We start from the raw sequence: 16165 nt of genomic DNA on the forward strand, positions 1-16165 counted from the left end.
CGTAAGGGTGGGGAGCCTAAATCAACAGGAACAATGTCCTTATAAGCAGAGGAGTGACAGCAGGGATGGGCCTGCTCAGAGATCAGGCCATGTGAGGACACAGCGAGAAGGTGGCCAAGGAGAGAGGCCTCAGGAAAAATCAATCCTGCCAACACCTTGATTGTGGATTTCTAGCCTCCAGGACTGTGAGAAAATAAATTTCTGCTGTTTACCCAGCCTGCAGTATTTTGTTACAGCAGCTCTCTCAGATGAAAACCACACTGTTAATTGTTCATTAGGCCCCTACCTTCAAGAACTTCATTTAACTAGTTCTAGTGTCTACTGAGGGTTTCATATTCCTTTATTGACATCTTAGAAGGATTTCAACAGCTTGATTGTCCACCATGTGAGGACATGGACCTTGTTGTGTCTTCACATGGACCGGCAGAGAGGCAGGCGTCAGACAGAATGAACGTGTCACCTGCATTTCTCCTCCCCTTTGAACATCAATCACGGAGAGATGGCCTAAAACATCCTTTGCAAGAAAAAAAGAAAAAAAGAGGACTAGAAAATATTAGGCACACAGCTAGATGCTCCAAATATGCCTTCTAATTTAACATCCCTCTTCTATTTTGAGGTGAATATCTTTACTCCTCTTCCTAGGGGAAGAAACAGAGATCCAAAGAGGATAATGGATTTGCCAAGATCATGAAATTACTGATAGAGTCAGAATTCAAACTCATATATCTTTCCCTCCCGAATATATGCTGGTCTAAGGGAAATAAGGCTAATTTTTTTAAGTGAAGAAAAGATGCTGATTAGAGTGTTTTCATCAATTGCTTAATTAGAGGAAAGGGGAAATCTGGCTAGGCAGTAGCAGTTACAAAAAAAGGACTGAAAATTTTAGAACTATGTGTTTATTTCAGCGACATCCTCATAACCAACATGACTACCAAAAAGACGGGCCAAATGTTAAGTTGTGCAAATAAAAATAATGATTACAGAGCAAGCGTCAGGCCCTGTTCTTGGTTCTTTCTGTGTGTTCTTGATACCGCTATTCAGGAAGGCTAGTGAAAAACCGAAGAAGGCAATGGCACCCCACTCTAGCACTCTTGCCTGGAAAATCCCATGGACGGAGGAGCCTGGTAGGCCTCAGTCCATGGGGTCGCTAAGAGTCGGACAAGACTCAGTGACTTCACTTTCACTTTTCACTTTCATGCATTGGAGAAGGAAACGGCAACCCACTCCAGTGTTCTTGCCTGGAGAATCCCAGGAACGGGGGAGCCTCGTGGGCTGCTGTCTATGGGGTCGCACAGAGTCGGACACGACTGACGTGACTTAGCAGCAGCAGCAGCAGCAGTGAAAAACCACCAGAATGTCCCAAGGCAGGTGACAAAAATGACCATATTTTGAAATCATGCTACAAGATTGTTGGTTGAATAAACTGGGAAGGGTTACTGTGGAGAAAATGGAAGATGATAAGATGGGCATCTCAAGGAACAGAGAGATTTTCAGGTAGAAGGGAAATTTAGATATATGGATAAAATTAAGAGGTAGCAAAACTTCCATTACTGAGATTATGCAAATGAATGTGTCCAGATAGAAACAATACCCCCCTTCATTGAATGGGAGATCAACTAATTAAACTCCTAAATTTTTTAAACTGGAATATTTTAGGGCTTTTAAGCACTTATAAATGTCATCATCCTTATCTTCTTTATTAACAAAGTTAGACTTGGAGGGAAAATTAAAAAAAAAAAAAACTAGATCCCTTCCAGAACTATAAAAAGAATTGGACGGGAGAGAAACATCAAATTTTTCCAACACCATTGCTAAGAGAAATTGTTGTTCAATTTGCACTCTTCTCTATATTAATTTTTTAAATAAATATATTGACAAAATTCAGTCTCAAGTATTGAAAGCCAGTAACATCAACAGTTTTGAAAGGATTGTCTCTTTTTGCCTTTATCAGCAAGGGGACCTCATCCTTAATGCTTATCATTGGGCCAAGCACTGAGCAGAAGCTTCTCACAGTAGGCTGTGGTGGAGTGGTTTTCTTATCTGGGATCGGTGATTCTTGAGAAGTACCTACAGAGGCTAAGAAGTGAGTGCATGATGATAGCGAGCATCATTAGAGGAATTAGAGAAGATAATCCATTTGCCAACAGCAGAGAAGTGCAGTTATGTGATAAGATGGACTATCCAGAGGCCAAAATGACAAATTAAAGATTCGCCGTGGTGCCTCTGGAGGGGGATTTCAGATACATTGCACAGCAGGAACGCAGAGGGTGGGTCAAGGAAGACTGGAAGACCCAGAAAACCCAGGCTGGTGTGTGTGTGTGGAGGGTGGAGGGGGCGAGGTGGATCAAAATTATCTTAAAAAAACACATCGTTGTGGCTATGAACACTTGATCAGTACATGAGAAAGATACTGTGGAGGGGAGGAAATGCATGCCGAGGCTGTTTCGTCCTGTTCAGAACACCAAGGGTGTTCTGATAATACTAATGATCCACGAAGAACATGGGGAGCGGAGATGATGACGATTAAGGCAAACCGTGGAGACACAGGGCTGGCGAGGATGGCAGAGACTAGGGAGCGGGAGAGGCAGGATGAGTCACGGGCCGAGGTACCTGGGCTGGAGCGCGGCAGTGTTCACGCCGGCCAGGGGCGGGGGTAGGGGGCGCGCGGGCCCGGGCCCGGGAGTGGGCGGGTGGGCGCCGTGGGCGGAGCGGCTCGGGGCCGAGCGGCTGGCGGCAGTGTCTGCGAGCTCAGCAGCATCACCGGAGCCGAGCCGCGGAGACTCCGCCTAAGTGCCACCCAAACTCTCCTCCCGCACCGCGGACGCACGGAGGCGGTCGAGCCGGAGCATCCTAGCCGAGCCCCGAGCATCCTCGGCCCCGTGCGCTCCCGCCCCCGCCCGGGAAGGCTGGGCTGCGGGAGGCGGCCGGGCGCCCGCGCCTCGCCAGGGCCACCAAAACAAAGGCGGCCGCCTCCGGGGCTGGGTGCAGGCGGAGGACCATGACAGCCCGGGCTCGCGCGCTGCCCAGTCCCGCCGCCGGGAGGGCGCCGCGGTGAGCCGAGCAGGGACGCGGCCGCCGCCGGGCGTGGATCCGAAGGTGCGCTCGCGCCGAACCCAGGCCATCGAGGAGGGGCGGGCCAGGCCGCGAAGATGTCCTCGGCCGTGGGGCCCCGGGGTCCCCGCCCGCCCACCGTGCCTCCCCCGATGCCCGAGCTGCCCGACCTGAGCCACCTGACCGAGGAGGAGAGGAACATCATCCTGGCGGTGATGGACCGGCAGAAGGAGGAAGAGGAGAAGGAAGAAGCCATGCTCAAGTAAGCCAGCCGGCCGGGCCCGCCGAGCCTCCCTCCCGCGGGCCGTTCCCCGCTGCCGCCCGGTCCTCCCGGCTGGGGGTGGGGGCGGGGCGGGCCGGGTGCTGGGTGCGGGCGGAAGCGCCTGCCTGGGGGCCTGGGGCCCCAGAGGCCGGTGCAAGGAGGCGGGTGGGGGGGGGTGCAGGACAGGTGTCAGACGAGGATGCGCTGAGCCCTGAGCCGAGGAACCTGGGGAGACGATGGCTGGGGACCGAGGTGCAGGAGAGGACTGGGTGTGCGGGGGCCACCCGGGGGTGGGATGTGTGGAAGCTCAGAAGAGCAGATGCCGCCTGAGTGGAAGGAAGGGGCCCCGGAGCCGGAGCAGAGGAGGGGCAGGCGCTAAACAGGCAGGAAGGCGAGGTGGGGAAGAGCTGCCAGAATAGCTCTTCTTGCCTTGGAGTTGTTGAGCAGGTTGGGGTTACCCCAGCCAAGGGTGCCAGCATTGATGCAAGAAAGATGCTTATTTTGAGTGTTCATTTTGCTACTCATTCATCTCGCAGCCCGAGGTTGGGTCTTTTTTTTTTTTTTTTAGGCAGTTGCCATCTTTGGTAACCTGCCTCCCCAGCTTCTCTTTAACCTTTGATTCAGGGTCTGCTACACAGAAGACCTGTGTGAAGACATTTTCTTCCCTACATATGATGCCATTGGCAATGCAAAGTTTTTTAACAATGGGAGAAGCTGATGGGCACCCTGGCCTGAATAAAATACAGGTTCCTCCTTACTGGTTTTCAAGGGAGCACCAGGGCCTGCTCCTTCCTGGTGCAAGCCTTACAATAGAGGACTGAATCTTTGCACACATCAGCCCTTCTTTAAATCCCATCAACCAACCCTGCAAGGGACCTCTGTCCAGTGCCCCTTTTAGCTGGGTTTGGGGAGGGGACGGACTGGTGGCTGGCGATGTAGGCATGGGTGACCCTGTCCTGCCACCTGCCTTAGTCTCAGGCCAACCCGCCCTGGGGTGCTGGCCTTCCTGCACCTGCTTCCCATCACTGATGATGAGTGGAGTTGGAGGGGACTTCCCCTAAAGGGGTCTCCCAGTATCGGGCAAAGTTTTCAACTTGGCAGTGAGGGGCTTCAGAGCCCCGATGGAGACGAGCTCCTTGGAGCCCCAAGTTAAGGCCAGAAGGTGTGTCCGGGGGCAGAAGATTTGTGTGAAGAGCCAAAAGGGAGCCTGTTGCATCTGGAGTTAGTGAACAGAGCAGGAGGGATGGCAAAAGGGTGATACCCACTAGAGCTCAGGGCAGCCAGGGCCTCTGCCCGACCCACCCTCCGGAAGGCCTCCAAAAGAGAAGATGCTGCCATAGGAGGGGGGATTTCCTCCTTCTGCCTGGGTGCAGCGGAGGCTGGCAGGAGAGAGCTGGAGGGAGCTGTGTCCCTGACCTGTTGGGTCTCCAGCAGCATGGTTGCAGCCCATATGGGGGAGGGGGGCTTTGAGGACAGCTATTGGGGCCGATCATAGCACACAGGGAGAAACCCAGTCATCCCTGCCCTTTTATGGTAGACTCCGAGAGGAGCCATTAACTTGGAAGGCCAGAGTTGGCCTGGTTCTATGAAGAGCAGCAGGTTTCTAAATTCCCTGTCCCTTCTTATCCAAAACAAAAAACAAAGACTTTAAGCCTCCCGGCTTGAGGGAGGCAGAACCTCCTTAATCTGCTGTCTGTCCCTGGCGCTGCAGGCTTCCCCTCTTCTGAGACTGGAAGTAATGGATGGTGTCTGCTGGTGCTACTGTCTGTCTGTCTGGTTGTCAGTCCGTCTGTCCTCCCCGGCCGCCACCCCTGCCACCTGTCCCAGACATCTCTCCTGCCGGTCAGGACGCACCGTTTGGCTCCCATTTCTTTTGGTGTTCGCTGCACACAGCAGGTGGACGGAGGCCTCCAGCCGCCGTGGAAAACATGGGAGGCTGCCTGACAGGGTCCGACCGGGAAGGGAGGTGCAGGGCACGCGGGTGGGCGTCACGCCTCTTCATTGGCTGTTTCAGGGCTGGCAAGGAGTGAGGGATTCTAGTGGGGAGGGTGCATCCTGGTAGTGATCAGATCCTACCGGCTTCTATGGACAAATAAAAATGAAAGATGCTGTCCAACTGCTCACGTGGAAAGCATCGTTCCCGCTGCTGTGCCCGAGACTGCTCTCCCGCACACAGCGCTTCTTTATTGCAGATTCACAAAACGTGATAGGGTGTGATGCTGTCACACCACAGCCTCTGTAACCCGGGGCCTGAGCACTAACTCTGTCAATCAGCCTAATGTCTTGGCCTTCCTTGCCCCGGCAGATTGGGCATGCTTTGGAATCCCAGTTTGCTGCGATGTAAGTCTGCGCTGTTATCAGCTCATTGGTGGAACAGAGCTGTACTTTTTTTCTAGAGGGCACTTTATGTCTTAAAAATAGGATCCTTAGGGGGTATTCAGATGACACACCTATGTGGGAATGTAATGACACACAGTCATGGGTGGTAGCCCTTTCTAAACTTTGCATAAAGATAGATTGGAAAAAAGCAGGAGGCTTTTCACAAGGTTTTGAAACAGTTGTTAAATCAGAGACAAGTTTTTGTGATAATGCGTGGTCATCATAGCACATACCTAAGAAATTGCTCTCACAACAGGTCTTACAAAGCTAAGCTCCTGGTAACAGAGCATTTAGACTTGAAATTCACTTTAGTCATTACTGTAGAGTCATCCCCTTGGGCTCCTTACCTACTGTGTGTACTCGCTGTTCACAATTTGTAAAATCAGATATCAGCAGAGAGAAGAGAGAAAACTGATGGGTGAACATGCCAAAGAAATGTTATACAATATCAATTACAATATATTCATGCAGTTTCATCAGTCTTGATTTTATATTACTGCTTGAATTTTGTCTTGATAATGTCTTTAAATTTTTATAAATAGAAAAGAATAATGAAGCTAGTTTCACCTTAAGATTTCAGAACAGGAATTCTTTGAAATTTGTAAGTAATTTGTCATACAAATAATTTGTTTTGTTGGCAAGGTGCACTACTTTTAGACACCATTGCCATATAGTAATTACTAGATATAATTTACTCCTGCAAATAATTTCTAATGGTTTGATTTATTTCCCTGCAAATAGAAGGTCTTTCTTAATCTTAGGATTTCGAGGCGTGTTGGTGTGGGTATGACTATGTGTTCCAGAAGTTTTTTTGGAACCTAACTTCCTCAATGAATACTCCTTGAGGTAACTGTCACCAGACACCAAGAGCCAATATATTACATGGGTTGAAAACTGTGTTATCCTGGGACCTAAATCAAAGAAGATCTCATTAGATCTAAAATCTTATTCCCTTTTTATAAAAGCTTCATAGAGAAAAGAGCTACAGAGTAGTGAGACAAGAGAAAAAAAATATAGAAGCAGAAAATGAAAGTGATTGCTAGAGGCAGGGAATTGAGAATCGTGTCAGAATATTTAATAGAACTACTAACATTTATTGAGCATTTACCTCATATTGGCCATTATCCTAAGTGGTTATTGAAACAAATGCCAAAGAGCTGAACTGTGTTCAAGTTCAATATGTGTGTATTTGGATTTTCCCAAAGAGCTTGTGTAGAAGGTAATCATGTCATCCACAGATCCTTGTCCTGCCCTTAGAGGTTTCCTGTGGTACCTTGAACCGCCTCACAAAACATAGCCCAACCAGGTCCAGGCCTTTTATGCTAAGTCCGAGCACAGTTCCCACATGCCACTCTGCCCTTCTACCGAGAAGAAGAAACCTGTGTTTCATCCACCTCTTCTTTAAGTTGGTGCCTGTTCTTCTTTCAGTGTCAGAGGAGTTTGGCAGAAGGTTAGGCTGATTCAGAGGATGAGCTGCTGATTATAGGAGAACCAGGAGCTTCACCCACACTCTTAATAGGGTCTCCCAGTGGAGTGAGGGCAAGGGAATTATCTCCAATTTGAAGGTTATAAAAAGCATAGTGGAAAGTCCATTAAAGTTGGATCAAACATTTGGGGGTTCAAGTTTTAGTTCTGCCACTTACATTGTATAAATGTGGGCAAGAAAATTCATTTGGGATTCTAGGAGGTTCTGTCTTTCTTACGAATCCTGCAATTCATGGTGTGAATTGATTTATAAAGGATATTGAGTCTGGACTTCTCCATCTCTCTTAACAGGGAACCTTGCACCCACTAACTCTTCAAACCTCCGTAACGCCTACTTCCTTTGTGAGAGGAGAGACAAAGGAGGGGGTAGAACCCTTGTACCTTCAGCTTTTTTTTCCTCCTTTTTCTCCTCCAACCAATTATAATATTGTGACTCAAAATTCATCCAGCAGTCTCAATTGGCAACTGGGAAATGAAGGAATGGTAGCAGAGGGCTTCTGGAGTGGAGTGAGGGCAGAGTCCCCAAGAAGGCAGATATCATCTTTTCATGGACATTTGCATAGATTTTTGCATATTATACCCCAGAATACTCTCTCATGTTGCTGAGGCAGGGGTGCATAAGGAGAAAAGTAAATATTAATTTGAGAATGCTGCTAATGCATTCACAGGCCCAAGGTGCTGTGTTAAGTAGAAAAGTTTGGGGGATAAAATGTACCCTTTCACCCAGAGTCTAGTCTCATTCACACCCCTAATTGGATAGGGTTAAATTTAGGGAAGATTGTTCTTGAATTATTGTAGTTTTCTGATTCAACAAAAATCTATCTTAGTAAATATACATACCTAGTACTAGGTCCCAAAATGCTCCTGGAGAAAATTCAGAAAAAGAGAAGCCTTAAAAAATGAAAATGAGGCATTATCAAAGAGAAGAGAGGGTAAGAAACATAACACTTAGTTCACATTTTTGCCAACCTGTCTTGCTTCTCTGGGGCTTCCCTGGTGGCTCAGACAGTAAAGCGTCTGCCTGCAATGCGGGAGACCTGGGTTCAATTCCTGGGTTGGGAAGATCCCCTGGAGAAGGAAATGGCAATCCACTCTAGCACTCTTGCCTGGAAAATCCCATGGACGGAGGAGCCTGATAGACTACAGTCCATGGGCTCCCAAAGAGTCGGACTCGACTGAGCGACTTCACTTTCACTTCACTTGCTTCTCCTTTACCTCTGAGTGTTCTGTCTTAACCAGAAGCAAGGGGCACCACTGCTGAAGTAAATAGATTCCTAAATCTGCAGTAGAATGTGGAAACCAGTGTGGACTGCAGGCACCCCTGCTGACTTGAATAGAAACACAGCATCTTGTGAGTGTTACTTGCTCAACTGGTCAGATGAGAAGAAAGGTTTGAGTTCAACCTATGCAGAAAGAGTCAGCTTCCTGCAAAGATATCAAATAGCAAAGTCTGCAATAATATTATTGCCCTCTAACATCTGTAATATGCTGGTGAGATTACTGTACCATGGATTGTAAAGCCTGTTGTATGGCATTTCATTCATCTTTATGGACTGTTTTATATTTTTAAGCAGCTTTCTACATGTTGTTCTATGATAGGAGCTGGATATTTTAGAACTTGTCCTGGGAGTTGAATTAAGTTGGCCTGAGGCATATGACGATGAAAGTAATAGAACCCAGAACCCACATACATGGACTCCATATCTTTAGTGTTCTTAAAAGTCCTTTCAAAACTGCATCAAGCTGTGGATATCAGGGTTAGTTTCCCTCTTCTGTCGGGGAAGGAACTTAACATTTGGTCATTTGGCTGCATACATTACATATTTTACTCTGCCCCACGCTCATCTCCTGAGAGGGCTATTCTGTGAGTATTCTATTATTACTAGTTTCTGTTAGTGAAATTCCCAGAACTAACTTGGTTCCTTCCTTGCCTTTTAATATTTGATCCTGGATCCAGAAAATAAACCTAAAAGGAGCAAAAAGATGTCATGTGAACAGTGGCATTTTCCAGCCTTTTCTGAGGACCCCAATCACACTCCAGGCTCTGGATCTGGCCCACCCCATGTACATCTGGGTTCTCTAATCTGGCTCATTTGCTCACAGAATTCTCGAATCCCTTTGCACTTTCCCACAGTGAGGTTCTCTCTTCTCTCTACTATTGTGATAAATTTTATGTGTTAGGTAGGTTATTTCTAACAAGATATCATGTGATAATAAATTCACCAAATAAGACCATTTTGTGTGGTGTTAGGGTTGGGTCAGGCATTGGGCTGTTGGGTAGAGTAAAGAGAAAATCTTTTGCTTTAGCCAGATGTTGACTAGTTCCTACCACTTAAAAACTGCCATGGCCAGAAAGGAAGGTGAGCATGAGAGAGTGTGACAGAGCAGTGGACTACATTCAACTCAACATTGTCATATTCCATAGGTGTAAACATAGATAAGTTAACTCATCTGTGCCCTGATTTCTTCCTGTGTAAAGTCAAATTGCTAATTTCTGCCTTTCTAACTTATGAGGCTTTAACATGATGGTACAGGCATCCTTAAAGTTCCAATTGCTGTACCAAGAAAGGTGGCATTATTAACTTTACTCTGTAAAACTACAGAAGATTCCCAGGAACACCTTTTCCTGTGATGGCTGCAGCTACTAGAGGTCCTGCTGAGATTGGTCCTTGTGGAAGAATCCATCCATTGTATTGTGCTAGCTGGGTGGTGTGACTAGGGCTGCAGCCTCCAGGGTGCAAATTTGGCAAAGACATAGAAGGTAAAATGAGTCCAGGGTTTGACCTGAGGTTATTTTTACCTTCCTTCCAGTCTTCTTTCTTTCTCATTAAATAGCTCATAAATGTCTTTGCAGGAAAAGCAATGTGGGCAAAATGATAAAGTTTGAAATGACTAAAAGGCAACCCTAATTCAAAAATGAGAAGAGAAATTAGCTTAGGGTCATTCCATCATCTTTTGCTAGAAAAAAATTGGAGAAACAGACTGATGATTTTAGTGTCACAAGATTTAATTAATTATTCACTGTGAATTAGAATATGGGGCCATTTACTTGCCAAGCAGAAGTTCCTGTTTCATGTCAGTTAAGTGCTGGGTACAGAATAGATTTAAATATGGTATGTGTTGAAGAATTTTTTAAGATTCTGTGGTGGATGTCTTGGGTTTTCTGTATTTATTTTCTTATGCTTTTACATCAGGCTTATGTACATTTATTATGATCTAAGTAAGTGTTCTTTGGATTATGAGAGGGGAATATATTGCAGAATTGACATTAACTTTTAAAAATTTGCTTTGGTGAAGTACAATGTTGTGTTAGTTTTTGTTGTAGAGCAAAGGGATATATTTATATTTATATAAGTAACAGCAAAGTTATTTTTATATATATTATTTTTTATATTCTTTTCCATTATGTTTCATTACAAGATATTGTATAGTTCCCTGTGCTGTACAGTAGGACCTTGTTGTCCGTCCATACTGTAGATAATCCTGTATATAGTAGTTTGCATATGCTAATCCCAAATTCCTAATCCATCCCTTTCTCCCCCGACCCCTGGCAACCACAAATCTGTTCTCTGTGTCTGTGAGAGTGTTTGCGTCTTGTAGATATGTTCATTTGTGTTGGATTTCAGATTCCACATATGAGTGATACCATATGGTATTTCTCTTTCTCTTCCTGATTTATTTCACTTAGTCTGATAAACTCTAGGCCCATCCATGTTGCTGCAAATGGCATTATTTCATTCTTCTTTATGGCTAAGTGATATTCCACTGTGTATATGTACCACAACTTCTTTATCCATTCCTCCGTCGATGGACATTTAGGTTGCTTCTGTGTTCTGGGTATTGTGAATAATGCTGTAGTGAATATTCAGATGCATATATCTTTTCAAATTATAGTTTTCTCTGGGTATTTGTGGGGCTTCTCTTGTGGCTCAGTGGTAAAGAATCAGCTTGCAGTTCAGGAGAAGCAGATTCAATCCCTGGGTGGGGAGAGTCCCTGAAGAAGAAAATGATGACCCACTCCAGTATTGGTGCCAGGAAAATCCCACAGACATAAAACCCTGGCAGGCTACAGTCCATGGATCACAAAGAGTTGCACACGACTGAACTGAGCACATGTGCACTAGATATGTGCCCAGGAGTGAGGTTCCTGGATCATATGGTAATTCTATGTTTAGTTTTTTTGAGAAATCTCCATACTGTTCTCTAGAGTGGCTGCACCAATTTACACTGCCACCAACAGTGTAGGAGGGTTCCATTTTTTCTCCACATCTTCTCCAGCATTTATCATTTTTAGACCTCTTCATGATGCCCATTCTGACCAGTGCTAGGAGATAACCTCATTGTAGTCTTGATTTGCATTTCTCTGATAATTAGTGATACTGAGCATCTTTCCACGTGCCTATTGGACAGTCACATGTTTTCTTTGGAGAAATGTCTATTTAGGTCTGCAGAATTAGCTTTAGATATTCTCTAATCTGTTGCTAACTTGTGAAAACTTTTCATACACATAAACATTTATTTAACCGTAGAATAAAATATTAAAAAGGAAAGTAGTTATGTGTTGGCTTGCCCATGACAGTATCTGCTGATGCCAATTTCTTCCTTAATTAGAGCTCGTACCTCTTTCTCGCAATTTTGAATTTCAGTCTGAATGATAACTTAAATTATCTCCCTCTTTATAGATTTTTCTTTCCCTGAACCAAATTATTCATCAGAAAGTCAAGTAATTAACGGTCATAAAATATAGAAGTTAGTAATTATCAATAAGTAACACAGCAAGATGTAGATGTAGAATCTTGAAAATCATTGTTTGGTAAATGGAAGAGCATTTGCTGAGAATCAGGTATTATCTTTTATGGATTCTCAGTGAAATGCTACATTTAATGGCAAAGGTGAATTTAAAAGTTCAAAAGACTTTTCAAATAACAGTAACTAGAATGCAACTATATGCAGGACTCTCTCTATGAAGATTTTTCTTTGGGACTTGCAAAGGAGCAGCCTATGGTTTAGAGAAGATATTTAACTAGATTTTAGGAAGAAATATACTGATAATTCCTCTGTATTATATATAGTAAAACAAGATAATTTTATAGAAAGTAATTTCATGAAATTTGAAAGCAAATGCTTAATTAGATATTAAAGAACCATAATGAACCAAACATATATGTGTATCTAGTATAAAGTATAACACTTAGCTGATGATTTCCATATTATTTAGTACCATATTTTCTGTATTTCCCACAATTATGCCAGATAATTATCCTCTATTTTTGTACAACAGCACTCAGTTGTGCAACTCTTTGCGACCCCATGGACTATACAGTCCATGATATTCTCCAGGCCAGAATACTGGAGAGGGTAGCCTTTCCCTTCTCCAGGGGATCTTCCCAACCCAGGGATTGAACCCCAGTCTCCCTCATTGCAGGCGGATTCTTTACCAGCTAAGCCACAAGGGAAGCCCAATTATCCTCTGGGAGATGCCATTATATTCAGATAGAGAGGAGATGTGAATTGAAAACCAATTAAGGTATCTATGCTGTCTTGTAAGTGTCTTAACTGCGTAGCTTTTTCCCATAGACTTTGATTCATGATCTGCATATTCACAAATGAGGACTAGTGTAGTAGTGGTTTTTGATGGGGTTTTCTGTCTGTATTTGCTAAACTTTATGTAGTCTAGTCGGAGAAGGCAATGGCACCCCACTCCAGTACTCTTGCCTGGAAAATCCCATGGGCGGAGGAGCCTGGTGGGCTGCAGTCCATGGAGTCACAGAGTCGGACACAACTGAGCGACTTCACTTTCACTTTTCACTTTCATGCATTGGAGAAGGAAATGGCAACCCACTCCAGTGTTCTTGCCTGAGAATCCCAGGGACAGAGGAGCGTGGTAGGAGGCCATCTATGGGGTTGCACAGAGTCGGACACGACTGAAGTGACTTAGCAGCAGCTTAGCAGCAGCATGTAGTCTATTAAATTAGTTCTAACTTATGTTCCTGTACCCAAAGCATTCTTGATGGATATTTGAGAAGTGTTCTTAATTTCAAGCATATCAAGTTATTTATTTATTTATTTTTTTAATATAAGTTATTTTAAAGTTGTAAGTGATGAGTACACAAGGGTCATGTGACACATTTTTCTTGTTTAAATATAGTTCTTAACACACAAGGAGGAGCTCTTTGTTCTGTTTTCAACTTACGGGGTTTATATTTTAGAAAAAATAGATGGTATACGAAATAGCTAAGGAATTCCTAAATCCATGTATCAGGTCTTTTTAAGTATGGAGTGGTATCCCAGGTAGCTCAGACAGTGAAGAATCTGCCTGCAGTGCAGGAGACCTGGGTTTGACCACTGGGTTGGGAAGATCACATGGAGAAGGGCATGGCAACCCACTCCTGTATTCTTGCCTGAGAATTCCATGGGCAGAGGAGCCTGGCAGGATTCCTTTGGGGTCGCACAAAGACGGACTTAACTAAGCGACTCACACACTCACAGGGATCCACATTCAGAAGTTCTATCCAGGTCAGAAAGATTAGTTAGTGTCTTAGTATAAAGAGATGAAAACAAAAGTAAAGTAACCCATTGGCTTTCTTTTTATTTTTCACCCAGTGTAGCAGATTTATCTGCCTTAGCTGCCTCTGTCTTGTAATATATTGAAGCTTAAGTCTTCTTTGCTAACCCTTTTTTTTTCTTCAGAAAAACATGATATATTTTACATCCTGTTATCTGAAATATAGGACTATAGGTATCAGCTGGCTAATATACTTTAGATATTAAATTTTTGGTAAGAGTAAAAATTATAAAGAGATTCTGTTTTGATATTCTTCACGATAGTCATGACAATTGTCACAAAATGTGATTTGGAGAAATAAAATAACATAAAATCTTCCTGTCTTTAGGCTGAATACTTCAATGTACAGACTCTCTGTTCCCTAGGCCAAAAATAGTGACCTAATATATAGCAGCCTGAAGTAAAATCTTGATACCTGTCTTAAAAAGATTGTACCATCTGAGTATTGTTCCAGACATAAGTATTAGAAAGGGATTTCATGGTATTTGGAGCTTCAAAGGTCTGAGCTATAATATTCACTGTATGATAGATAGTCAGTCAGGTGACTTTCCAGTCCTGCCTTCTAGAAAGACAGCAAAGTGGAAGATTCCTGGAGGCACAGGTGCAATTTTAAAAAGTCAAAGTCCTAATGGATAAACAACAAGGTCCTACTATACAGCACAGGCAGCTACATTCAACACCCTGTGATAAATCATAATGGAAAAGAGTATGAAAAATAATGTGCATATATGTATAACTGAATCACATTTCTGTACAGTAGAAATTAACACAACACTGTAAATCAGCTATACTTCAATAGATTTTTTTTTTTTAAGTTAAAAAAGAAAAACATGGTCCTGACCATTGGGGTCAGATATGGTAAGGTAGTACACATCTTAGAAAACATGACATATGTACTTTGGAGAAGGCTAATTAGGTAGCAAGACAAATTGTGCAAAATGAGTGGTGGTTATAAGAGCTGGAGGAGTTTTGGAAGCTTCCTCTTGCCCTTCCTTCTATAATTCCATTTACTTCTGATTTGCCTTCTTCAGTGTGGTTTCTGGTCATGAACTCAGTCACCCTTATGTGTTAATGATCTCAAGTCTGTATTACAACACTGAAATTATCTACCAAATCCTGAATTCACATACCTTGCAGCTGCTGCTGCTGCTAAGTCGCTTCAGTCGTATCCGACTCTGTGCGACCCCATAGACAGCAGCCCACGAGGTTCCGCCGTCCCTGGGATTCTCCAGGCAAGAACACTGGAGTGGGTTGCCGTTTCCTTCTCCAATGCATGAAAGTGAAAAGTGAAAGTGAAGTCTCTCAGTCGTGTCCGACTCTTAGCGACCCCATGGACTGCAGCCCACCAGGCTCCTCCGTCCATGGGATTTTCCAGGCAAGAGTACTGGAGTGGGGTGCCATTGCCTTCTCTATCACATACCTTACCACTTGCTAAATTGTCTCCACCTGGATGCCCCATGGGTGCTTCAAACTGAGTGTTATCCTTCATCCATTTCTTGATTTTCTGCATCAGCCCTACAAACACTTGTATGAGTCTTGTCTGTGTGGGTAGATCACCACTGCAACCCCTTACTCACTGTGTTGTCAAATCCTTCAGGTTCGATCATCTGACTGTGTACACTGTCACCTCAGCATCAGCCCTGAGAGCAAGGTCGTTCTCATCTATGTCTGTCACATAAGCACAGAGCTTGCCATGGGATAGGTACCTGATTTCTAAACTGTGTGCATGAATGAATGAGCACATCCAGAGGATGTGGGGCAGAGGAGTCATCTAAGGCTGCTGGATAGATTCATAGGGTATGAGTAGGTGGCTGGAGTGGGAAGTTTATTCTAACTAGAAGAATTCTATCAGCATATTCTGAAAGCAAAAAAAATGAGCTGTGTATTTTGACTATTGAGAGAACCATGTTGGCCAGACTTTATGAGAAGAGCATACTGGTTGTTAGATATCACAATGTGAAATTGAAGTAAGATTTTCAGATGATATGTTGTACTCTTAATTTATCATTCATGGCTTTGTGAAGGACAGCATTCTGACAGTGTTTGAATGCCAGTGTCGGAGGATGTAAACAACACATTTTAAAAAGTAATCCTCTAGACAGACAAGCTTAATGGAAACATTTCCTTTGAATTCAAACATTAGTAACTTCAGTGAGTGTTTAAAGCATAATATGGATTCTCTGATTTGATACTTAGAATTAGATCAGATGCTTATGACTGTAAAGTATTGCACTTTTGTAAAGTATTATATTTTTAAATGTTTTCTGGTTAAGTCATCTTCTAAACTTTTTTTAAAATTTGAAATATAGTTGATTTATAATGTGTTGATTTCAGATGTAGAGCAAAGTGATTCAGTTATACGCACATACACACATATGTATTCTTTTTCAGATTCTTTTCCCTTATAGGTTATTATAAAATAT

The 16165-nt window shown here is 43.8% G+C and overlaps 1 protein-coding gene across 2 annotated transcripts in view; it reads left to right on the plus strand.

The window, feature by feature from the left end:
* Positions 1–2286: 2286 nt before the first annotated feature.
* Positions 2287–16165, plus strand: part of LOC133253675 (regulating synaptic membrane exocytosis protein 1-like) — a 263765-nt gene continuing 249886 nt past the window's right edge. Inside the window, exon 1 of one of the 2 annotated variants that reach the window (XM_061427189.1) lies at positions 2287–3313. In XM_061427189.1, the coding sequence (XP_061283173.1) occupies positions 3150–3313 (164 nt within the window). In that variant the 5' untranslated portion in view covers positions 2287–3149. The remainder of the gene's footprint in view (positions 3314–16165) is intronic. The other variant, XM_061427188.1, reaches the window with a different exon arrangement.

The sequence above is a fragment of the Bos javanicus genome, chromosome 9 (assembly GCF_032452875.1).
Source record: "Bos javanicus breed banteng chromosome 9, ARS-OSU_banteng_1.0, whole genome shotgun sequence".
NCBI classification, from domain to species: domain Eukaryota; kingdom Metazoa; phylum Chordata; class Mammalia; order Artiodactyla; family Bovidae; genus Bos; species Bos javanicus.